Genomic DNA, 15,765 nt, shown 5'->3' with positions numbered 1-15,765 from the left:
GCACATGCCGAAAACCTCACTGTTCAACTCTTGATAGAACTTTTCTTTTATCACATCCCCGTTCTCACCAGCCTCATCGGTACTACCCTCGAGGTATGTATTACTCGTTATTGAACCCCTTCTCGCGGCCTCTCAGCTAGTCTGAGAGAGCAATCATCATGGAACTCTGGCCTTTTCAATCCTTGTGGAGTAGCAACCGCAGGAAAGTTGAAAAGCTTTTACCAGAGGGTCCAGGTGATACGCTTCTCTCATTTCACGGCACGGGCTGAAGAACCCTTGATGAAAAATTCTTAAAGGGGCACTCTTTACGCTCGAAGACTACTGGTGGCTGACATGATTCTCCTTTCAACATTAGATACCTCTTATCCCGTCTCTCGATTTGAGAATCTCGAAAATCAACCGCCAAAATGGTCAAGACTTCCGTCCTCAACGATACGCTTAACGCGATCAACAACGCCGAGAAGGCTGGCAAGCGCCAGGTCCTCGTCCGTCCTTCCTCCAAGGTCATCGTCAAGTTCCTGAGCGTCATGCAGAAGCACGGTATGCATATCTATTTTCCGTTCGATTATCGCCTTCTGTTTAATTGTTCTTGGCCTCTTTTGCTATCTTGATCATGTGTATACTGGAAAATGTATTCGTTTGTTCTTCGGGTTGATAACTAGGCGGCGATCTCGATCTTTAAACGACGTCCGCCCTTTAAGTACCCGATATATTGAAATTTGTTTTTTTTTAACAAGGCGGAGATCTTACAAGTTTCCTGATTTCTTTTTGCTGTGTTTGGTGAACTTTTAAATCTTCGTAACATTGCTGACTCTATCTTCGTTAGGCTACATTGGCGAGTTCGAGGAGGTCGATGACCACCGTTCCGGCAAGATTGTCATCCAGCTCAACGGTCGTCTCAACAAGTGCGGTGTCATCAACCCCCGCTACCCCGTCCAGCTCCGTGACCTCGAGAAGTGGACCACCCAGCTCCTTCCCTCTCGTCAGTTCGGTTTCGTCGTCCTGACCACCTCCGCTGGTATCATGGACCACGAGGAGGCTCGTCGCAAGCACGTTGCTGGCAAGCTCCTCGGATTCTTCTACTAGACGACCGACTAAAAGTTTATGTCTTGAATAGTATCGGGATATATGTGGCCTGGTGAGGTCCGAGCGAGGAATGTGCTCAGGAGCAACAGTGTCTTGGCGAGGAGTTAAAGGATACCCTGGCAGAAACGCCATAGATAGGTTTGAGTGATCTTGCTCAATTCAACCAAGTCATTTTGTTCCGGTCAAATTATTTTCCATGTTTCGTGTCGTATTGTAGAAAAGTAGAATCTGCACAGCCAATTCGTCTCCCTTGCGCGTGAGAAATCTGGCCTTGGTTGGGATACGCATGATTACCAATTTTCCCCAGGGCTTTGGCGCTGTTATGTGTTCATCCTTGTTGAGGTCTTGAAGGATACAATCGCTTTCTTGGTTGATTTTTCATATGCCGCTATTCCTTTTATGGGATGAGACCAATTAATCATAGGTTTCGGAAGCCGGGCGTATTTCTTATGAAAGCGGAAGTCCGCAGTCCCCGAGCCCGAGCAATACTACCAATTATGCTGATTGGGCGTCCCAACCATCAAGATTCCTACATTCCGAAGCATCCGTTAGCGCGCTACTATGGCATTTATGCTCAAATCATTTTGGTCTCCCCATGACCGTGCGTGAGAGAATGAGGCGCAGGTTCTGCACTAAAAGCGATCTAATGGTTACAATTCGCAAATGGTATTCTCGATAATGAAGATAGTTCGCGCATCAGCTCGGAAGTAATCGAATCTCCGTTCGAACAAGTGGATCAACGTGTCCATGATTCCATTCTGGATTTTATCTCATGGATGATCCCCCTGTCAGCCCTGTGAGGAGAAGAAATTAAAGGAAGGAGGGACGGAGGAGCAAATAAGAAAAAAGACGTGACGAAAGGTTTATCGCCTGAGACATTACTCTCTTTCTCTTAGCACCTGCAATGAGTGTCATTGACATCTATCGGAGTCCTCTCATTTGACTCTAGTATCACCTTTACTATGTATTTCTCAACCCTGAAGGTGCTTGCTTGCTTGGCTTCTTTTGCTGTTGTGTCGGCCTTTACGTCGAAAAGCATAGAGCAGTCTCGCCATAATGCATCATCAGATGCATGGTCTAACCTTCCATTGAAAGCGTCAATCCCAGTTGAGCGTGTACAACTCGAGTTCTCGCAGAATGAAGTATATCAGATGCACGAAAGTCTCAAACATGCCCGAATTAGCAATCCTGATGCTTACGATAACGAGCAGCAGCATTGGATCGCGCTTGCGTCTGAAGGCTGGACCGAGATTAATGGGCCATTTCTAGAAGTTGAAGTTAACCGCCACCCTCAGTTCAATACGTCCGTGACTGTTGACGGTCATGATTCTAATATCCATTTCATGGCGTTGTTTTCGCAGCAACCAGATGCTATCCCCATCGTCTTCTTACACGGATGGCCTGGAAGTTTCCTTGATTTTACAGGCCTTCTTGATATCGTGCGCCAGAAGTATTCTTCTAAAGATTGCCCGTTTCATCTTATTGTACCGTCTTTGCCTGGATATGCCTACTCTGCTGGCTCCCCCGTGACTAGACACGCAGATATGTTCGCCGTAGCTCGGACCATTGATGCAGTGCTCACCAGCATTGGCCTGGATAATGGTTACATTGCCCAAGGTGGCGGTATGGGGGCCTATGTTGCTAGGCTACTTGGGTCATATAGTCCCAGTTGCGAAGGTACGCCACTTTCATTGAATCTGCGCTGGCGATTGGAAAGATTACTAACTGTAGCCAAGCTGTACATGGTAATTCTCACTCGTCCCACTTGACGAAAAATTTTGTTCTTCGGCAGCAAGAAGTAACAGTTGTTTAGTCAACTCTCTCCCTCCTATCTCCGGGTTACCCGACCCAAGTAACGATACCGACCTTAGTGAGCAAGATCTTGAGATTCTTAACCGAACTTCACATTTCAAGTCTCTCCAAAAGACAGATATTGCAGACCATGGAAGCCAGGTCACTATAGGAGTTGTTCCGAAGAAAGACCCATTGTCATTGTTGGCCTGGTGAGAGATGTCTAGTGGTCTAGTGTTTGCAACTCCGAATTACTGATGAGGTGTTAGGCTTAGTGACAAGTTCAACAATTGGGTAGATCCACAACACACTTTACCCATGCAAACAACCTTGATACACGCTTCGGTCTACTACCTAATGGGAATGACGACAAGTGATTATTACCAACTATCCAGTCTGGATGCTCCTGATAACATGATCCCTTTTGTTCCGAAGCCATTTGGCTACAGCCGCTTCCCATATGATATTAGCGGCATCCCTAGGAAGTGGGCAGCGACACTGGGTGATTTAGTATGGTACAATGCTCACGTTCAAGGTGGTCATTTTGCTGCCATGGAAGAAGCAGAGGATCTATGGAATGACGTAGAACATTTCGTTCGGACGGTCTTCCCAGATGACCTTCCTTGAAACCAAGTCCAAACCATCTTCCACGACTGTGCAGGGCATTGCCAATGATTTTCAGAATGCAAACGTGGGGTCCTTGTGGGGACTGTCGGGCATAGTCCTAGTCCTAGAAACCGGGGATTCGGCAATGTTGTTATCGATGAGTACCGGCGTCTCGGAGTTACGGTCGGAATTAATTGTTGACCCTATTCGATTCAAATGATGTGGGAATCAACTGAAAGGTCGACTGACGATCGAATTAATAATCTCGTGGAAATTTACAACTTGCGACTAGTCACCTTTATCACGACTTTAACTTCCGCCCCACTCTTCACCTCTCGCTCCTCTTCTCCCGACCTACACAGCGGTTTCGTCTCAGTTCCGTACTGTGTATATACAAATCGTGCATAATGAGTGACGGATTGCATACAGGTAACATTGAGGTTTCCCTCAACTCCGAATCTAAAGCCCTATAAACGCAATGCTGATATCAAGTCCAGGGGTTTACTTCACCCCGACCAGCCACACCGACACCTACCCAGCTATTGATCCGCGTAAATGTGACCTAAGCGGAAAGTACGTCTTCATAACAGGCGCATCCAAAGGCATTGGGTGGGCCACTGCGTTATCATATGCAAAAGCCGGCTGTGCTGGGATCGGGGTCGGCGCTCGTACAGATCTCTCGTCGCTCGTACCACTTCTTACTCAGGCTGCAGAGGAAGCAGGCAAACCAGCTCCCCAAGTAGTACCTATTACACTAGATGTGACAGATGCAGAGAGCGCATCATCAGCGGCCACCTCGATTGCCTCATCGTTCCCCCGCCTAGACATTCTTATTAACAACGCTGGGTACCTTGAAAAACGCGTCAAAATCGTGGAAAGCGACCCATCCGAATGGCAGAAGACATGGTCGGTCAATGTCATTGGGCCATACTTAGTCACTCGGGCATTTCTTCCGCAGATGCTAAGCAAAGGCGGAGACAAGATCGTTGTAAACTTGGGCAGCATTGCGGCACATTTGACATCACCTGGAGCTTCAGCTTACCAAACCAGCAAACTCGCTGTTCTTCGCTTTACGGAATTTTTGGATGCGGATCATGGACCGGACGGTGTTCTGACTTTTGCTGTGCACCCTGGCGGGGTGCCAACGGATATGGGAAAAAGGCTTCCTGAACAGATGCACAAGGCTTTGACAGAAACTCCAGAGCTGTGTGCAGATACGTTGGTATTCCTTACTGAGAAAAGACGGGAGTGGTTAGCTGCTAGGTATGTCTCAGTGACTTGGGACGTGGAGGAGCTATTGCAGAAGGAAGAGGAGATTGTGAGGGAGGACAAATTGAAGGTTAGGATGCGTATCTAAATTGTTATCGGGAGATCATTTGCACATAAATATAGATATAAACGATGTAGTATAGAAATAGCGCTTGTACCTCAGAACAGTGCCAACAAATACGACCTTAAAGAAAACCATTCTTATTTGACAAAGAAGTAAAAAAAAAATAAAAAAAAAAAAAAAAAAAAAGGACACAAATGCATATTCGCTATGCCATGTGACTAAGTGTAACATGTTACAACTTACACAGTATCACTATAAACATTCGAAGCACTTCTAAAGCTGTAAAGTCTACAATTCTATTGACAGTACATATCTACTCGCAAAGCTTGAATGTCCTGCTACTAATAGTCGCAGATCCTTTACAGAGGTTATATAAAAAAAAACTTATTCTCCAAATCCGTCAAATCCAGCATTGAAACATCCACTTCAGCTATTCTCCCTTCCTCCTCGCCCCGAACCTCCACGAATTCAGTCCCCAAGTTCCCAGCAGCTATCTGCTGTTCAATCCACATCTGGCGCTCTTCATTCCTCCGAGCCAGAATCTACCGAATGACAAAGAGGAACACCGCGGTACCCACCCAAGAAATAACAATCTGCACGAATCCACGTCCCATAATACCGCGGTCCACCGCGTTTCCACATCTGCAGAGAAATAATGCTCGACACACCATACGCAGCCATGAACATCGCGCTCCGGGTAAGCTTCTTCGTATACCCAGCGCAGCTAGATGCAGCCCAGCCTAGTGAGATGATATACGCCATCCCCCAAGTGTTACAGGCTAGGAGCAAACACGCGAGCAACGGAACGGTCCGGTCCCATGGCAGGGTGACCATGCCGATCTCGCCTGCAATAGCCGGAAGCCACCAGAGTGTAGCCCAATAGGCGCTGTAATTCGGCAGTGGTTTTAGGAGGAGTGAGGCGATGATGGCGACCACCATGGCGAAGCCGCCCCCAGCAACCCAGACCAGCGTTGATCCGAGGTCGGAAACTTCGGTCTGAATGTATAACAGGCTTTGCTGGAATGCGAGATTATTGCCCAGCATGAGTGTGAACGAGCTTAGGGCGAATAGCCAGGAGACGGGATCGAGGAGAGCTTCGCGCGCCTGGTATCGTTTGAATACCTTTTGTTCGATGGTGCTTTGGGTTGCGTCGTGGACTCGGCGGGATTACGTGGACTTTCTCCTAAGTTGAGAGATATCGGGCTATCATTGGGTTGCTAAGGCAGAATAACCAGGACCAAAGTGATACAAGGAGTGAGGGGCCTCCTGTTGTTATCATGAAGTATTTCCATGGCCGGATGGGGCTCTTGCTAAAGAGGAGAGCGTAGCCTAGGAGTCCTGTGAGAATGGGGATCCTACGCTGGATATCCAAAATATCGGTTGCAGGGCGTGTAGTTCTTCAGGGGTGAAGAACATCATTTGTCCAGCGACCAGTGATGACCATTTGTGTTTATTCCCTTACTACTTGATTGAATTGGGTATTGTATTACTTGTATAATGGCAATGGTGGAATGAATCTACCAGCGTCCATAGTAAAGCCCAGGTTGTTAGGGCACAAATTCCTTATCGATACGAGATTCGATAGGCCACCGGCCAACGACAACGAAACGATAGGGGACTGATAGGGCTCGAGTTCTCTTAGTTCTTAGCGACAATTAGTCCCGATCGATGATCGCCGGATATTTAGTGCCTAACTTACTGCTTATTCTCAGGTTTTGAATATGTCAATAGTAGCACTATGTACGCCTGTTCGCCATGGTTTCACCTCGCTACAAACGTGTCGCTGTGATGGGCGTCGGTCGCGCCGGTCTAGCAGCTATACGAGAACTCGTCCAAGAGCAATGCTCTGGTTATATCCGCATATTCGGGCGCAAGGACTGCGTTGGAGGAATATGGTATGCTTTCTACTAGGCTCTTTTCAATAATATCTCAAAGTGCAGGGTGCTGTGAAATCTAAATCCAAGACTGATGTATAACAATTCTACAGGGCATACGAACACCAACCATCGCCAGAAAGTTGTGGACAAATAAAACGAGTCTAGAATGTGTGATATGGGCAGCAAGAAAGTAATCCTAATATGTGCCTGATCTTTAGGAAATTGGGCAGAGTCAGAAATCCGTATGTGAGTCAAGATCATTCAGGATGTACAGGATACCTCACATCTTGTGACATATTTGGCCACTTTTCTACTTCCTAGACCTGGAGACAATGGCTATCATAGGGTTCTGATGATTCCATTAATGGGTCCATGGCTACTCGCATGCCCGCTGATCGGCAATTACTAGAGGCTTTAGAAAATCTACACAAAGCCGGAATTGTACATCGCGGTAAGTGAAATATATTCCCTATCTTTTCTTCCTATTTATATCAACTGACATTTGGTAGACTTGAATGAGAAGAACTGTATGTGGGGGATCACTCCTCTTCACGATCTTAACAGGAGTGCTAAATACGAAGTACTCGCTCGGCCACTGAAGGAAACTATACCAGTCGACAATCTATGAAAACAGGGGGAGCTTGCTGGGCCTCTTTGAAATTCTATCTTGGAGACTTTGGTTTGGCAATGAAAGTTGATACATTTGTAACTCAAAAGAGGTTATCCGCCTATGGAATTTTGCTCCCCAGAACGTCTTCATGGAAAACACCCAAATTTTGCTTGCGACATGTGGAGTTATATGGTTTATTTTGGAGTGCTTTACCTCAACGGCTATTCGCCTTTCTCTACCGTAGCCCATGGCGGAGTGATAAGTGATATCGTCAGGTCTCTACGTTTATCCTGGAGGCGGCCTTGATTCCTGGTATGATCAGGGGAAAACACCCGAACCAACTCGTAACCTTGCATCAACAATTGCATACTCTCGTCCAGACGCAGATCCAATTGAGCGAGGGCTTGTTCACTCCATTATGTTGAAGATATTTACTTCTGCATTGTATTGTTGTTATAGATCTCATTAGATCCTCGTCTTCATTGGATCACGGGTGTTTGTATTCATTCCCAATCAGTTCTAGCGTCATTTATTTGATAAATCTAAGCCGAGGTCTTTTCCTCTCCGCATTCTGCCTCTTATCTCTTCTCCGCAACGCTCTTCTTGTACATTTCTATAATACACTACTTCCATTCAAGAGGGTTTCTCTAAGATATTGCACCTGCAGTGTTGATCATACATCATCTCACAATGCCTTTAGACACCATATATCTAACTCGACATGGCGTGGGTATACCTCCATCTTTTGCCCCACCCCCACCAAACAACACATGGAACTAAGAAGGACCAAACAACAGCATCGTCTAAATTGGACAATCGACTATAAAACAGGCGAATACAAGTCTCAATTCCCAACACCAACCGGCAATCCCGCAGACCCAACCCTAACCTCGCACGGTGTGCGCCAATCGCTCGAGCTCGCAGAGCACCTGGTCAGCCCAGAATTTTCCCCGAAACCCTTTCGGATATACTCGAGTCCCTTCTATCGGTGTTTGCAGACGATTCAGCCATCAGTGGAAGCTCTGAAGGAGAAGCATAACTCAGCGCCCTCTATAGAAACAGGTATAGACCGAGATGCGGACCTGGATGTGAGGATCGAAAATGGAGTCGGGTAAATGATGTCACTGTTGCAGCCTCGTTGCTGATAAAACTAACGCATGTTGATAGAGAGTGGTTCGGTCCAACCTCTTTCTTTGATCACCCTTCTCCTGCATCACCAGGTACCCTCAAGTCCCATTTCCCCACACTTCTTGCCTCGGACCCTGAAGCCAATTACAACCCGCATCTAATGCCCTCTACCCGTGGTGAAACAATTGCCCAACTTCACGATAGAGTAGCTACAGCCTTAGCGGGCATTATTGCGGATGTTGATGCTGAAATCAATGCCTTGGAAGCGTCCCAGCCGCCGTCGGAACGCACCAGTAAGGCGATACTGATCTGTGCACATGCGGCTCCACTGATTGCCATGGGACGGGTTTTGACCGGAAACATGCCGGAGGATGCTGATGAAGAGGACTTTAACGTTTTTACGGCGGGTCTAAGTACATTTGTCCGAAGGGGAACGACACCCGCTGGCGATGGTAGCGCAGACCAGCGGGAGTTGGCGCCAGGAACAAGAGTTATTCGACCTGGGACCGTTGTACCCGATTGGCAAGGCGGGAAGGGAGTCAGTGGGGGTTGGGACTGTGTTGTTAATGGGGACTGTAGCTTTTTGAGCGGAGGCGCTGAGAGGGGGTGGTAAGTTGATCAATTGTCCTGTTCCCTCCGGGGCTTTGACTGGCAATACTGATACCATTTTCCATCACAGGCACTTTAACGGGGAAGAGTCATTTGATACCGGTCCCATGGCTCCGTCTTCAGCTTTGCCTACGTCAAGTCAAGATACGTCGACGGAGAGGCCAGGCACGAAGCTGTGATCCTGACCTTAGATGATGATTGGTGACATTTCTGCGCATGCTGTAGGCCCGTTTAGAGGGGGCTAATAAATACCCCCAATAGACTATATACCAGACAATAGATTCTCGAGCGTGTCTAATTTTCAGGTCACCATGTTTTAAATCCGTCCGTAAGGATCTACGCTAATTTCAACGCTACTTTAACGCCAGCTATGTACAACACTTAACGCAACAGATAATGAGAGTAGATGCATGAAACGACGGGAGTGATTACCTTGCATCGTGTTCATCTCCTCGGGATATTGAGGTACGAAGTCCGTCTTCAGTGGCGGGATTGGCTACAGACGACTCTGGGCGGGAAGGTGGATTTTCTTCGTGATCTTGCTGCTCCTGCTCAGTCACTCCTTCGCCGTTGCTAGCCTCCTCCTGTCTACGCCGCTCCTCCTCCTCTTCTCGTGCGCGCTCTGCATTTCGAGCGGCCTCCGCTGCATTGCGTACCTCGACATGCCTCTCCCCAACTCCCGGCACCAGGCTGGCGACAAATAGTGCCAAAGATCGCTCTACTCTTCGAAGGTTATGGCGCATTCCCGCCGGGGCGGCAGGTCGGTTATCTCCGGGTGAGCTACCCGTGGCATCTGTGCCCTGGGGCCGCGGTGGCACGTGTTCATCGGTAGAAAAGTGTATCAGTCCTTCAAGGTGTCGTTGGATTGGTGAAATAATCATCCCGTATAATTGGCGCGGGACACTTGTTTCTGACAGGAGAGATACTATGACAGCTAAGGTCACCAAGAGGACTCGCGACCAAGTGCCGGGCTCGCTAAACATATAGCAAAAGAAGTACAGCCGAACAAAAAGCCAAATCCGTCGTATGCTCCGGGCGAACCCTACAGGCTCGTTATTGGCCATTCTTTGATTAAGGACTGCTTGTCGAACGGCATTCTCCATGACAGCAGCGTTCGGAATGGGATGCGCCTGGGGCGGATGGCCAGTGGCATGGGCAGATATTGCCTGTGACGCTTGCGCCGCACGAAATGCGCTCAGTGACGATTCGATTGACCTCGCTGCACCGGGGGCGGTAACTAGAGCCTGGTATCCATTTGGCGACGAAAGAAGATATAAGGGGGCCTGTTCATGATCATTGTTCGCAGGACTATCGGGCATATTGTGCTGCATGGATGCAGTGGCCCTAGAGTGGCTTACACGGAGCTGATCTGCGCGAGTGTAGATGTTGAAAACCCGAGTGAGCAAGGCTTCTATAGAGCCGTCGCGTTCAGACAAGGGGTTTCTATACTGATCATCAAGGATATTGAACAATTGTGATCGAATGCGAATCACCTGGTCCATAGGAGGCGCGATGCCTCGATTGAGTTGGTCTTCGCATAACGCGATTTGCGGCCGTAGTATGTGCAGACGTAGTCTAGTATCTTGAGCTAAACTAGCACTGAGGTCTGATGGATGGGTCGACATTGTTGACGTTGACGTTGACGTGGTTGTTGAAGATTGGAATGGCGTCATACGCTGCCAGGGAAATTGTTGCGTTTGTTCGGTTCCCTGCTGATCTGGTAGGGGCGAGCCCCCTCGCTCCCGCAGTTCGATTTGGTGGCGGATGGTTTCGATATTACGTCGCAGGGCTAGCCCAATATCTGCTTCACTAGGACCCATTGATCCTCGGTACCTAACCTCTTGCCCATGTTGCATTGGGTATGGCGGGGCAGATCGGCTGGGTGCAAAAAGCTGGTCTGGTGAAGGCATGCCGGCGGGTGCTTGGAACTGTGGCGATGGCGAGGGTCTGGGGGAGGTCGCCACATGGGCTGGTAGAGGAGCTGGTGGAAGAACAAGATGCACGGAGTATTCAGCGCCCTAATAGACATACCTAGTTAAACAACTACTCGTGGACACGCCAACCAAAAACAAAGGGTCATCGTAACACTCACGTTTACAGGGTCTAACACCTTTTGTAAAGTCCAGTCATCATTTGAGATGGGTTTTCCACGATATATTAATCTTTGAGTCTCCGGTGGTGGCCTATTGGGAATCGATTGGGATATTCGCGCCTTGAGGCCAGCGATACTGATGGAAGGTGCCAGATCATTGAATGTAAAGCGATTAGGAGGAGGAAGCGATGGGCACAGCACATGCAGAATAAACCCTTGTGTTCCACTGGTCGCATTTGAATTTGACAATGAGTTGTCTGATGGGGCGCAACTGGAGGTCATCTTTGTATAGTTCTTATTCCCAATGTAGATGTAATCATAACATGAAGTAATTGCTCACGCGCTTACAAGCGCAAGGTCGGGCTCGAGAATACCCCGAAGATATAAATTGATATTAGACAAATCTAGACGATGAGGTATTATTCAAGAGGATGTTATGCGGAAGAGGTGAATTGACAACGGAGCTAGAGGACAATCACGGCGACTTGGTATACTCCCCTGATAAGGTGCATATAAAGGTGGCCCAAGTCACAATGGTGGCCTTTTCCGCGGGCGGGCAAGGGGTCAGCACGTAATTATAGGACCTCCACCATGAACGATCGACACATATAGGTTATCCTGGTAATGGCAATCACACCGAAGTCAAGCGTACGGGAGAGCAAATCCAGAACATATTTCTGCGCTGCAGAAGTGAAGAAGAAAGCACCAAGAACGCCATGCCGTTGAAGCCGTTTCTGTGACGGCTCATTCTGCCGGGCGGTGAAGGTGATCTGCAGCATGATGCAAAAGCACGAGATTTGAGGGGGAAAGACCTCGGTCTCCTTCTGTTGCTCACTGACGTCTAGGAACCTCAGTGTTTCGTGCCGACGGCTACTACTCCCCACCAGGGGCGTTAATTATGGAGTAAGCAGCATTATGACATTGTATGTTACCAGCCGTTCTGTGCTTCGCCGGAACTTTGGAGACTCCCGTCTCGGGGAGAATGCTGGATTGATGAAGATGGTGGCCTTGAGGACGTCTGCTGGACGTAAAGCCAGTGCTAGGCAATTTTCGAAATCATGGAAACAATATCAAAACCAAAACAACCAAGAGAACCCAGCGCCGAAGGGCTTCGGATCCCGACTACGATTTGCGCTCCGAAACACTAAGGTGGAATGGTATCCGATTCCGATAGGACTCGGCATTGGTCTCCTGGGTATACTCCATTTTTACAAGTCGCAAAGGGCCGAACGGGAACGCCGAGAAAGAGAAGCTGAAGATGAGATCACAAACCCACCTCCACGACATAGAATCAGGCCAAGCGGGCCATGGCAGGTTCAGATCATGTCGACCCTGCCACTAAAAGCAATATCCCGGCTATGGGGCCGCTTTAATGAGCTTGAGCTTCCAGTTTTCCTTCGCGCCCCTGGATTCAAGCTCTATTCATGGGTTTTTGGTGTCAACTTGGATGAAGTAGAACAACCGGATCTGCGCACCTACCCGAACCTGGCGGCCTTCTTCTATCGCAGATTGAAGCCCGGTGCCCGGCCCTTAGACCCCGATACCCGCGCAGTTATCTCGCCATCGGATGGACGTATTCTTCAGTTCGGTCTGATCGAACGTGGTGAAGTAGAACAGGTTAAGGGGGTTACATACAGTTTGGATGCACTTCTGGGGGCAGCTACACCTTCACATGCTGACCACTCCAAGAAGTTCACCGATCACTTGACAGAACCTTCGCAGAAAGATGCAGCTGACATGGCAGCCGATGAGGAGTTTGCCACGATGAATGGCATTCCCTACACGCTACCAACTCTCTTCGCCGGTGATCAGGGCGGAGCAAGGAAGCGCTCAGCATCGTTGGACGCTTCAACAGGATCAAAGGCTGCCGCAGAAGCCGAAGTCAGGGCTGATCTGGCTCGTGGGGACGGCACTCCATGGTATGCGCCGAAACCCAAGTCGAATAATGCACTTTACTACGTCGTGATCTACCTCGCACCTGGCGATTACCACCGTTTCCACTCCCCCGTGCCCTGGGTGGTCGAGAGCCGCCGACACTTCGCGGGTGAACTGTATTCCGTCTCGCCGTACTTGCAGCGTCACCTTCCAGGACTCTTCACTCTCAACGAGCGGGTTGTCCTTCTGGGACGTTGGCGCTGGGGATTCTTCAGTTATACCCCCGTTGGTGCTACCAATGTGGGTTCTATCAAAGTGAACTTCGACGCCGAGCTGCGCACAAACAGTCTCACCACGGACACCGCCGCAGATATGGCGGCAGCTCTCGCTGCTAAGCGAGGCGAGCAGTATCCCGGTTTCGTTGAGGCAACCTACCTGCACGCCAGCAGGACCCTCAGAGGCCATCCGCTCCAGAGGGGAGAGGAGATGGGAGGATTCCAACTCGGCAGTACGATTGTCCTGGTCTTTGAGGCTCCTATGGGCACCCGTAAGTCATTCGACGCAGGATATCAAGAGGGAAAACGCGAGGGTGGCTGGAACTGGACCATCGAGATGGGTCAACGCATCAAGGTCGGTGAGAAGCTAGGGTATGTAGACACCGAACAGTGAAATGCTGGGCTATACGACACTTGAGATGTCACGCCCGGTCTGACCAGGAGTTATACATCTTATTAATGGGGCTGCTTTCTTTCTGTATTTTTTGGTTGTTTCTGTATCATACCACTCTTCAAACATTTCACTATATAGCATAGACAGCGCGATTTCAACAGGAAGCGCACCCTGCGAAACAAAAGCATTGAAATTAGAGACTATGAATAGATTATGTACTTGTTTTTATTGCATCCTTTATACTAGGTTTGACATAGACAGAAGATGGCACGTGATAGCGCGGAGCAGCGACGCGAAAGATGAAGCTTATCAAAGAACCGATTACACGGAATACAGCTACATTCTTCAATTAAACAGAGAAATGAATCCCCAAACATAAACCTTCCCAACTAACTCCATTCAACCCGAAATACCCCACCGCACAATGCCTCGCCATCACCATCTCCTCCGCCGGCACCCCGCTGCTCCAGAAGAATCACCCTCTGAGTCCACTCAACCACGCCCAAGTAGGTCACGACTGGGCCAACATGCAGCGGCACAGTCCCAATTCCAGACACCGCCGTCGCAAGGCATCCCCCAGCTACATCCCTCATCGGGGCCCATCGAGCCAGTCGAACCAGCCCATCCAGCCGCCGCCGCCCAGGCGGCTCTCTTCTCCTTATTTGGCCGAGGAGTCGCAGGACGTCCACGGGCACAGATGATGGAAGATGACGAGGAAGAAGACGACAGTCAATTCGAAGACGAATACGAGCACGATGAATACAACTCCCAAGAGAACGCAGACCATGAAGCCCAACTCTCCGAAGAGGACATGGAGGGGATGGTCGAGGACGACCTAGAAGTAATAGACGAGGACGAAGACGAGATCATGCACGATCGAGGTAAACTACTCCTACTACTACGACTAAAATCCCCCATCTACCGGAATACCCATGACACCCTTCCCCAAACTCTACATCAGAACAACTCACTACAAAAATACGGAGCGGGGGTAAAATACAATAGCTAACATCTACGACAGCAAGATCGCCATCCCCGCTCCCCAGCAATCTGCGAGAAATATCCTCACTCGCCTCGTGGACCGTCTCAACTCACAAACCCGGTTGCGGCGTTTCGGCCCTGCGACACCCCTCACCGACACAATATTGGCAATCTGACGGCCCCCAGCCGCACACGCTTACTCTGCACTTCTTCAAGCTGGTGGCGGTGGTCAAAATCCGCGTATACCTCGACTTTGACCTGGATGAGAGTTACACACCCACGAAGATGACGTTTCTTGCCGGCATGGGCGGGAACGATCTCGTTGAGTTTGCGACGTGGGAAGACGAGACGCCGTGTGGGTGGGTCGATGTACCGCTAGAGGGCGTGGGCGGACGGGACGGAGGATGGGTGCGGAAGAAGCGACGGAATCGAGCGCGGAAAGGCGGGAAGGGGAAGTCCTCGGCGTGGCCGGACTACATGTTTTCTGATACGGAGAATCCGGCGGAGTTCAACCTGGCTGCGTACGAAGATGACGATGAGGAGACTGCCATCGAAGATGACGAAGATGATCCGTACGCGGGGAGTGTGCTCAAGGCGATGGTGATCCAGATGCGTGTGATGGAGAATCATCAGAATGGTAAGGATACCCATGTGCGCGGATTCCAGGTCTTTGCGCGGGACGACGAGCGTCGACGGATTGGCAATGCGCCGTCTGCTTCTGCTGATGGGCGGATCCGGAGGCATAGTATGCGGAAGTCGCTTCGTGGTGCGGCGGATGATGGGACGGACGGGCATGGTATCCATGGGGATGCGAACCCGGAAAAGGTCGCTGCGCTAGAAGAGCCCGATTGGATGGGGGAGCCTGTTATTCGGTAGGGAGCGAGAAGCGCATTGCTGCTGGGGATTTTTGCTGGCCCTGGTTGTTTTATGGGTGGTGGTCCCATATATAGGTATGGATCACGGGCATGGGAGCATCAAGGCTAGGTTAGTATTCGGAGTTCCGGTTGTTTAGATACCCATCTTTCGTTGTATCGGTTCCATGGTGCATTGGAGGGCATTAAACTCGGCATTACAAATTATACGGATTATGTTCAAGGAGCATCGAGGA

The 15,765-nt window shown here is 49.5% G+C and overlaps 9 protein-coding genes across 9 annotated transcripts; 7 read left to right on the top strand and 2 right to left on the bottom strand.

The window, feature by feature from the left end:
- Positions 1–46: 46 nt before the first annotated feature.
- On the top strand, positions 47–1,273 carry BDV27DRAFT_124343 (40S ribosomal protein uS8). Its single transcript, XM_032066061.1, has 2 exons — positions 47–540; positions 827–1,273. Exons 1-2 carry the CDS (start codon positions 408–410, stop codon positions 1,084–1,086), a joined length of 393 nt encoding a protein of 130 aa, XP_031930227.1. The 5' UTR covers positions 47–407; the 3' UTR covers positions 1,087–1,273.
- Positions 1,274–1,907: 634 nt separating this feature from the next.
- BDV27DRAFT_79868 (epoxide hydrolase family protein) lies at positions 1,908–3,733 on the top strand. The gene is made up of 4 exons (XM_032077629.1): positions 1,908–2,763; positions 2,823–2,831; positions 2,900–3,089; positions 3,147–3,733. Exons 1-4 carry the CDS (start codon positions 2,049–2,051, stop codon positions 3,502–3,504), a joined length of 1,272 nt encoding a protein of 423 aa, XP_031930226.1. The 5' UTR covers positions 1,908–2,048; the 3' UTR covers positions 3,505–3,733.
- Positions 3,734–4,848, top strand: BDV27DRAFT_79869 (SDR family NAD(P)-dependent oxidoreductase). Its single transcript, XM_032077630.1, has one exon. The coding sequence runs from the start codon at positions 3,962–3,964 to the stop codon at positions 4,838–4,840; it is 879 nt and encodes a 292-aa protein (XP_031930225.1). The 5' UTR covers positions 3,734–3,961; the 3' UTR covers positions 4,841–4,848.
- A 490-nt stretch (positions 4,849–5,338) lies between these two features.
- On the bottom strand, positions 5,339–5,860 carry BDV27DRAFT_155235 (uncharacterized protein; the record flags this gene model as incomplete). Its single annotated transcript, XM_032072102.1, has 1 exon — positions 5,339–5,860. One exon carries the CDS (start codon positions 5,858–5,860, stop codon positions 5,339–5,341), a length of 522 nt encoding a protein of 173 aa, XP_031930224.1.
- A 999-nt stretch (positions 5,861–6,859) lies between these two features.
- BDV27DRAFT_143027 (uncharacterized protein) lies at positions 6,860–7,772 on the top strand (the record flags this gene model as incomplete). Its single annotated transcript, XM_032070035.1, has 6 exons — positions 6,860–6,863; positions 6,945–7,039; positions 7,112–7,148; positions 7,203–7,259; positions 7,413–7,573; positions 7,626–7,772. The coding sequence occupies 6 exons, from the start codon at positions 6,860–6,862 to the stop codon at positions 7,770–7,772; spliced, it is 501 nt and encodes a 166-aa protein (XP_031930223.1).
- A 144-nt stretch (positions 7,773–7,916) lies between these two features.
- Positions 7,917–9,324, top strand: BDV27DRAFT_79845 (phosphoglycerate mutase family protein). The gene is made up of 4 exons (XM_032077628.1): positions 7,917–8,029; positions 8,101–8,414; positions 8,471–9,040; positions 9,111–9,324. Exons 1-4 carry the CDS (start codon positions 7,994–7,996, stop codon positions 9,217–9,219), a joined length of 1,029 nt encoding a protein of 342 aa, XP_031930222.1. The 5' UTR covers positions 7,917–7,993; the 3' UTR covers positions 9,220–9,324.
- Position 9,325: 1 nt separating this feature from the next.
- BDV27DRAFT_79839 (uncharacterized protein) lies at positions 9,326–11,835 on the bottom strand. The gene is made up of 2 exons (XM_032077627.1): positions 11,133–11,835; positions 9,326–11,058 (listed from the first exon to the last, which is right to left on the bottom strand). Exons 1-2 carry the CDS (start codon positions 11,412–11,414, stop codon positions 9,469–9,471), a joined length of 1,872 nt encoding a protein of 623 aa, XP_031930221.1. The 5' UTR covers positions 11,415–11,835; the 3' UTR covers positions 9,326–9,468.
- On the top strand, positions 11,834–13,922 carry BDV27DRAFT_79836 (phosphatidylserine decarboxylase 1). The gene has a single exon (XM_032077626.1). The coding sequence runs from the start codon at positions 12,048–12,050 to the stop codon at positions 13,674–13,676; it is 1,629 nt and encodes a 542-aa protein (XP_031930220.1). The 5' UTR covers positions 11,834–12,047; the 3' UTR covers positions 13,677–13,922.
- Positions 13,923–13,970: 48 nt separating this feature from the next.
- Positions 13,971–15,763, top strand: BDV27DRAFT_79833 (anaphase promoting complex subunit DOC1). The gene is made up of 2 exons (XM_032077625.1): positions 13,971–14,557; positions 14,698–15,763. The coding sequence occupies exons 1-2, from the start codon at positions 14,101–14,103 to the stop codon at positions 15,531–15,533; spliced, it is 1,293 nt and encodes a 430-aa protein (XP_031930219.1). The 5' UTR covers positions 13,971–14,100; the 3' UTR covers positions 15,534–15,763.
- The last annotated feature ends 2 nt before the right edge of the window (positions 15,764–15,765 follow it).

This window comes from Aspergillus caelatus (genome assembly GCF_009193585.1).
Source record: "Aspergillus caelatus strain CBS 763.97 unplaced genomic scaffold BDV27scaffold_40, whole genome shotgun sequence".
Taxonomy (NCBI): domain Eukaryota; kingdom Fungi; phylum Ascomycota; class Eurotiomycetes; order Eurotiales; family Aspergillaceae; genus Aspergillus; species Aspergillus caelatus.
Note: the sequence above shows the minus strand (reverse complement) of the source record. Positions and strands in the feature narration are given on the sequence as shown.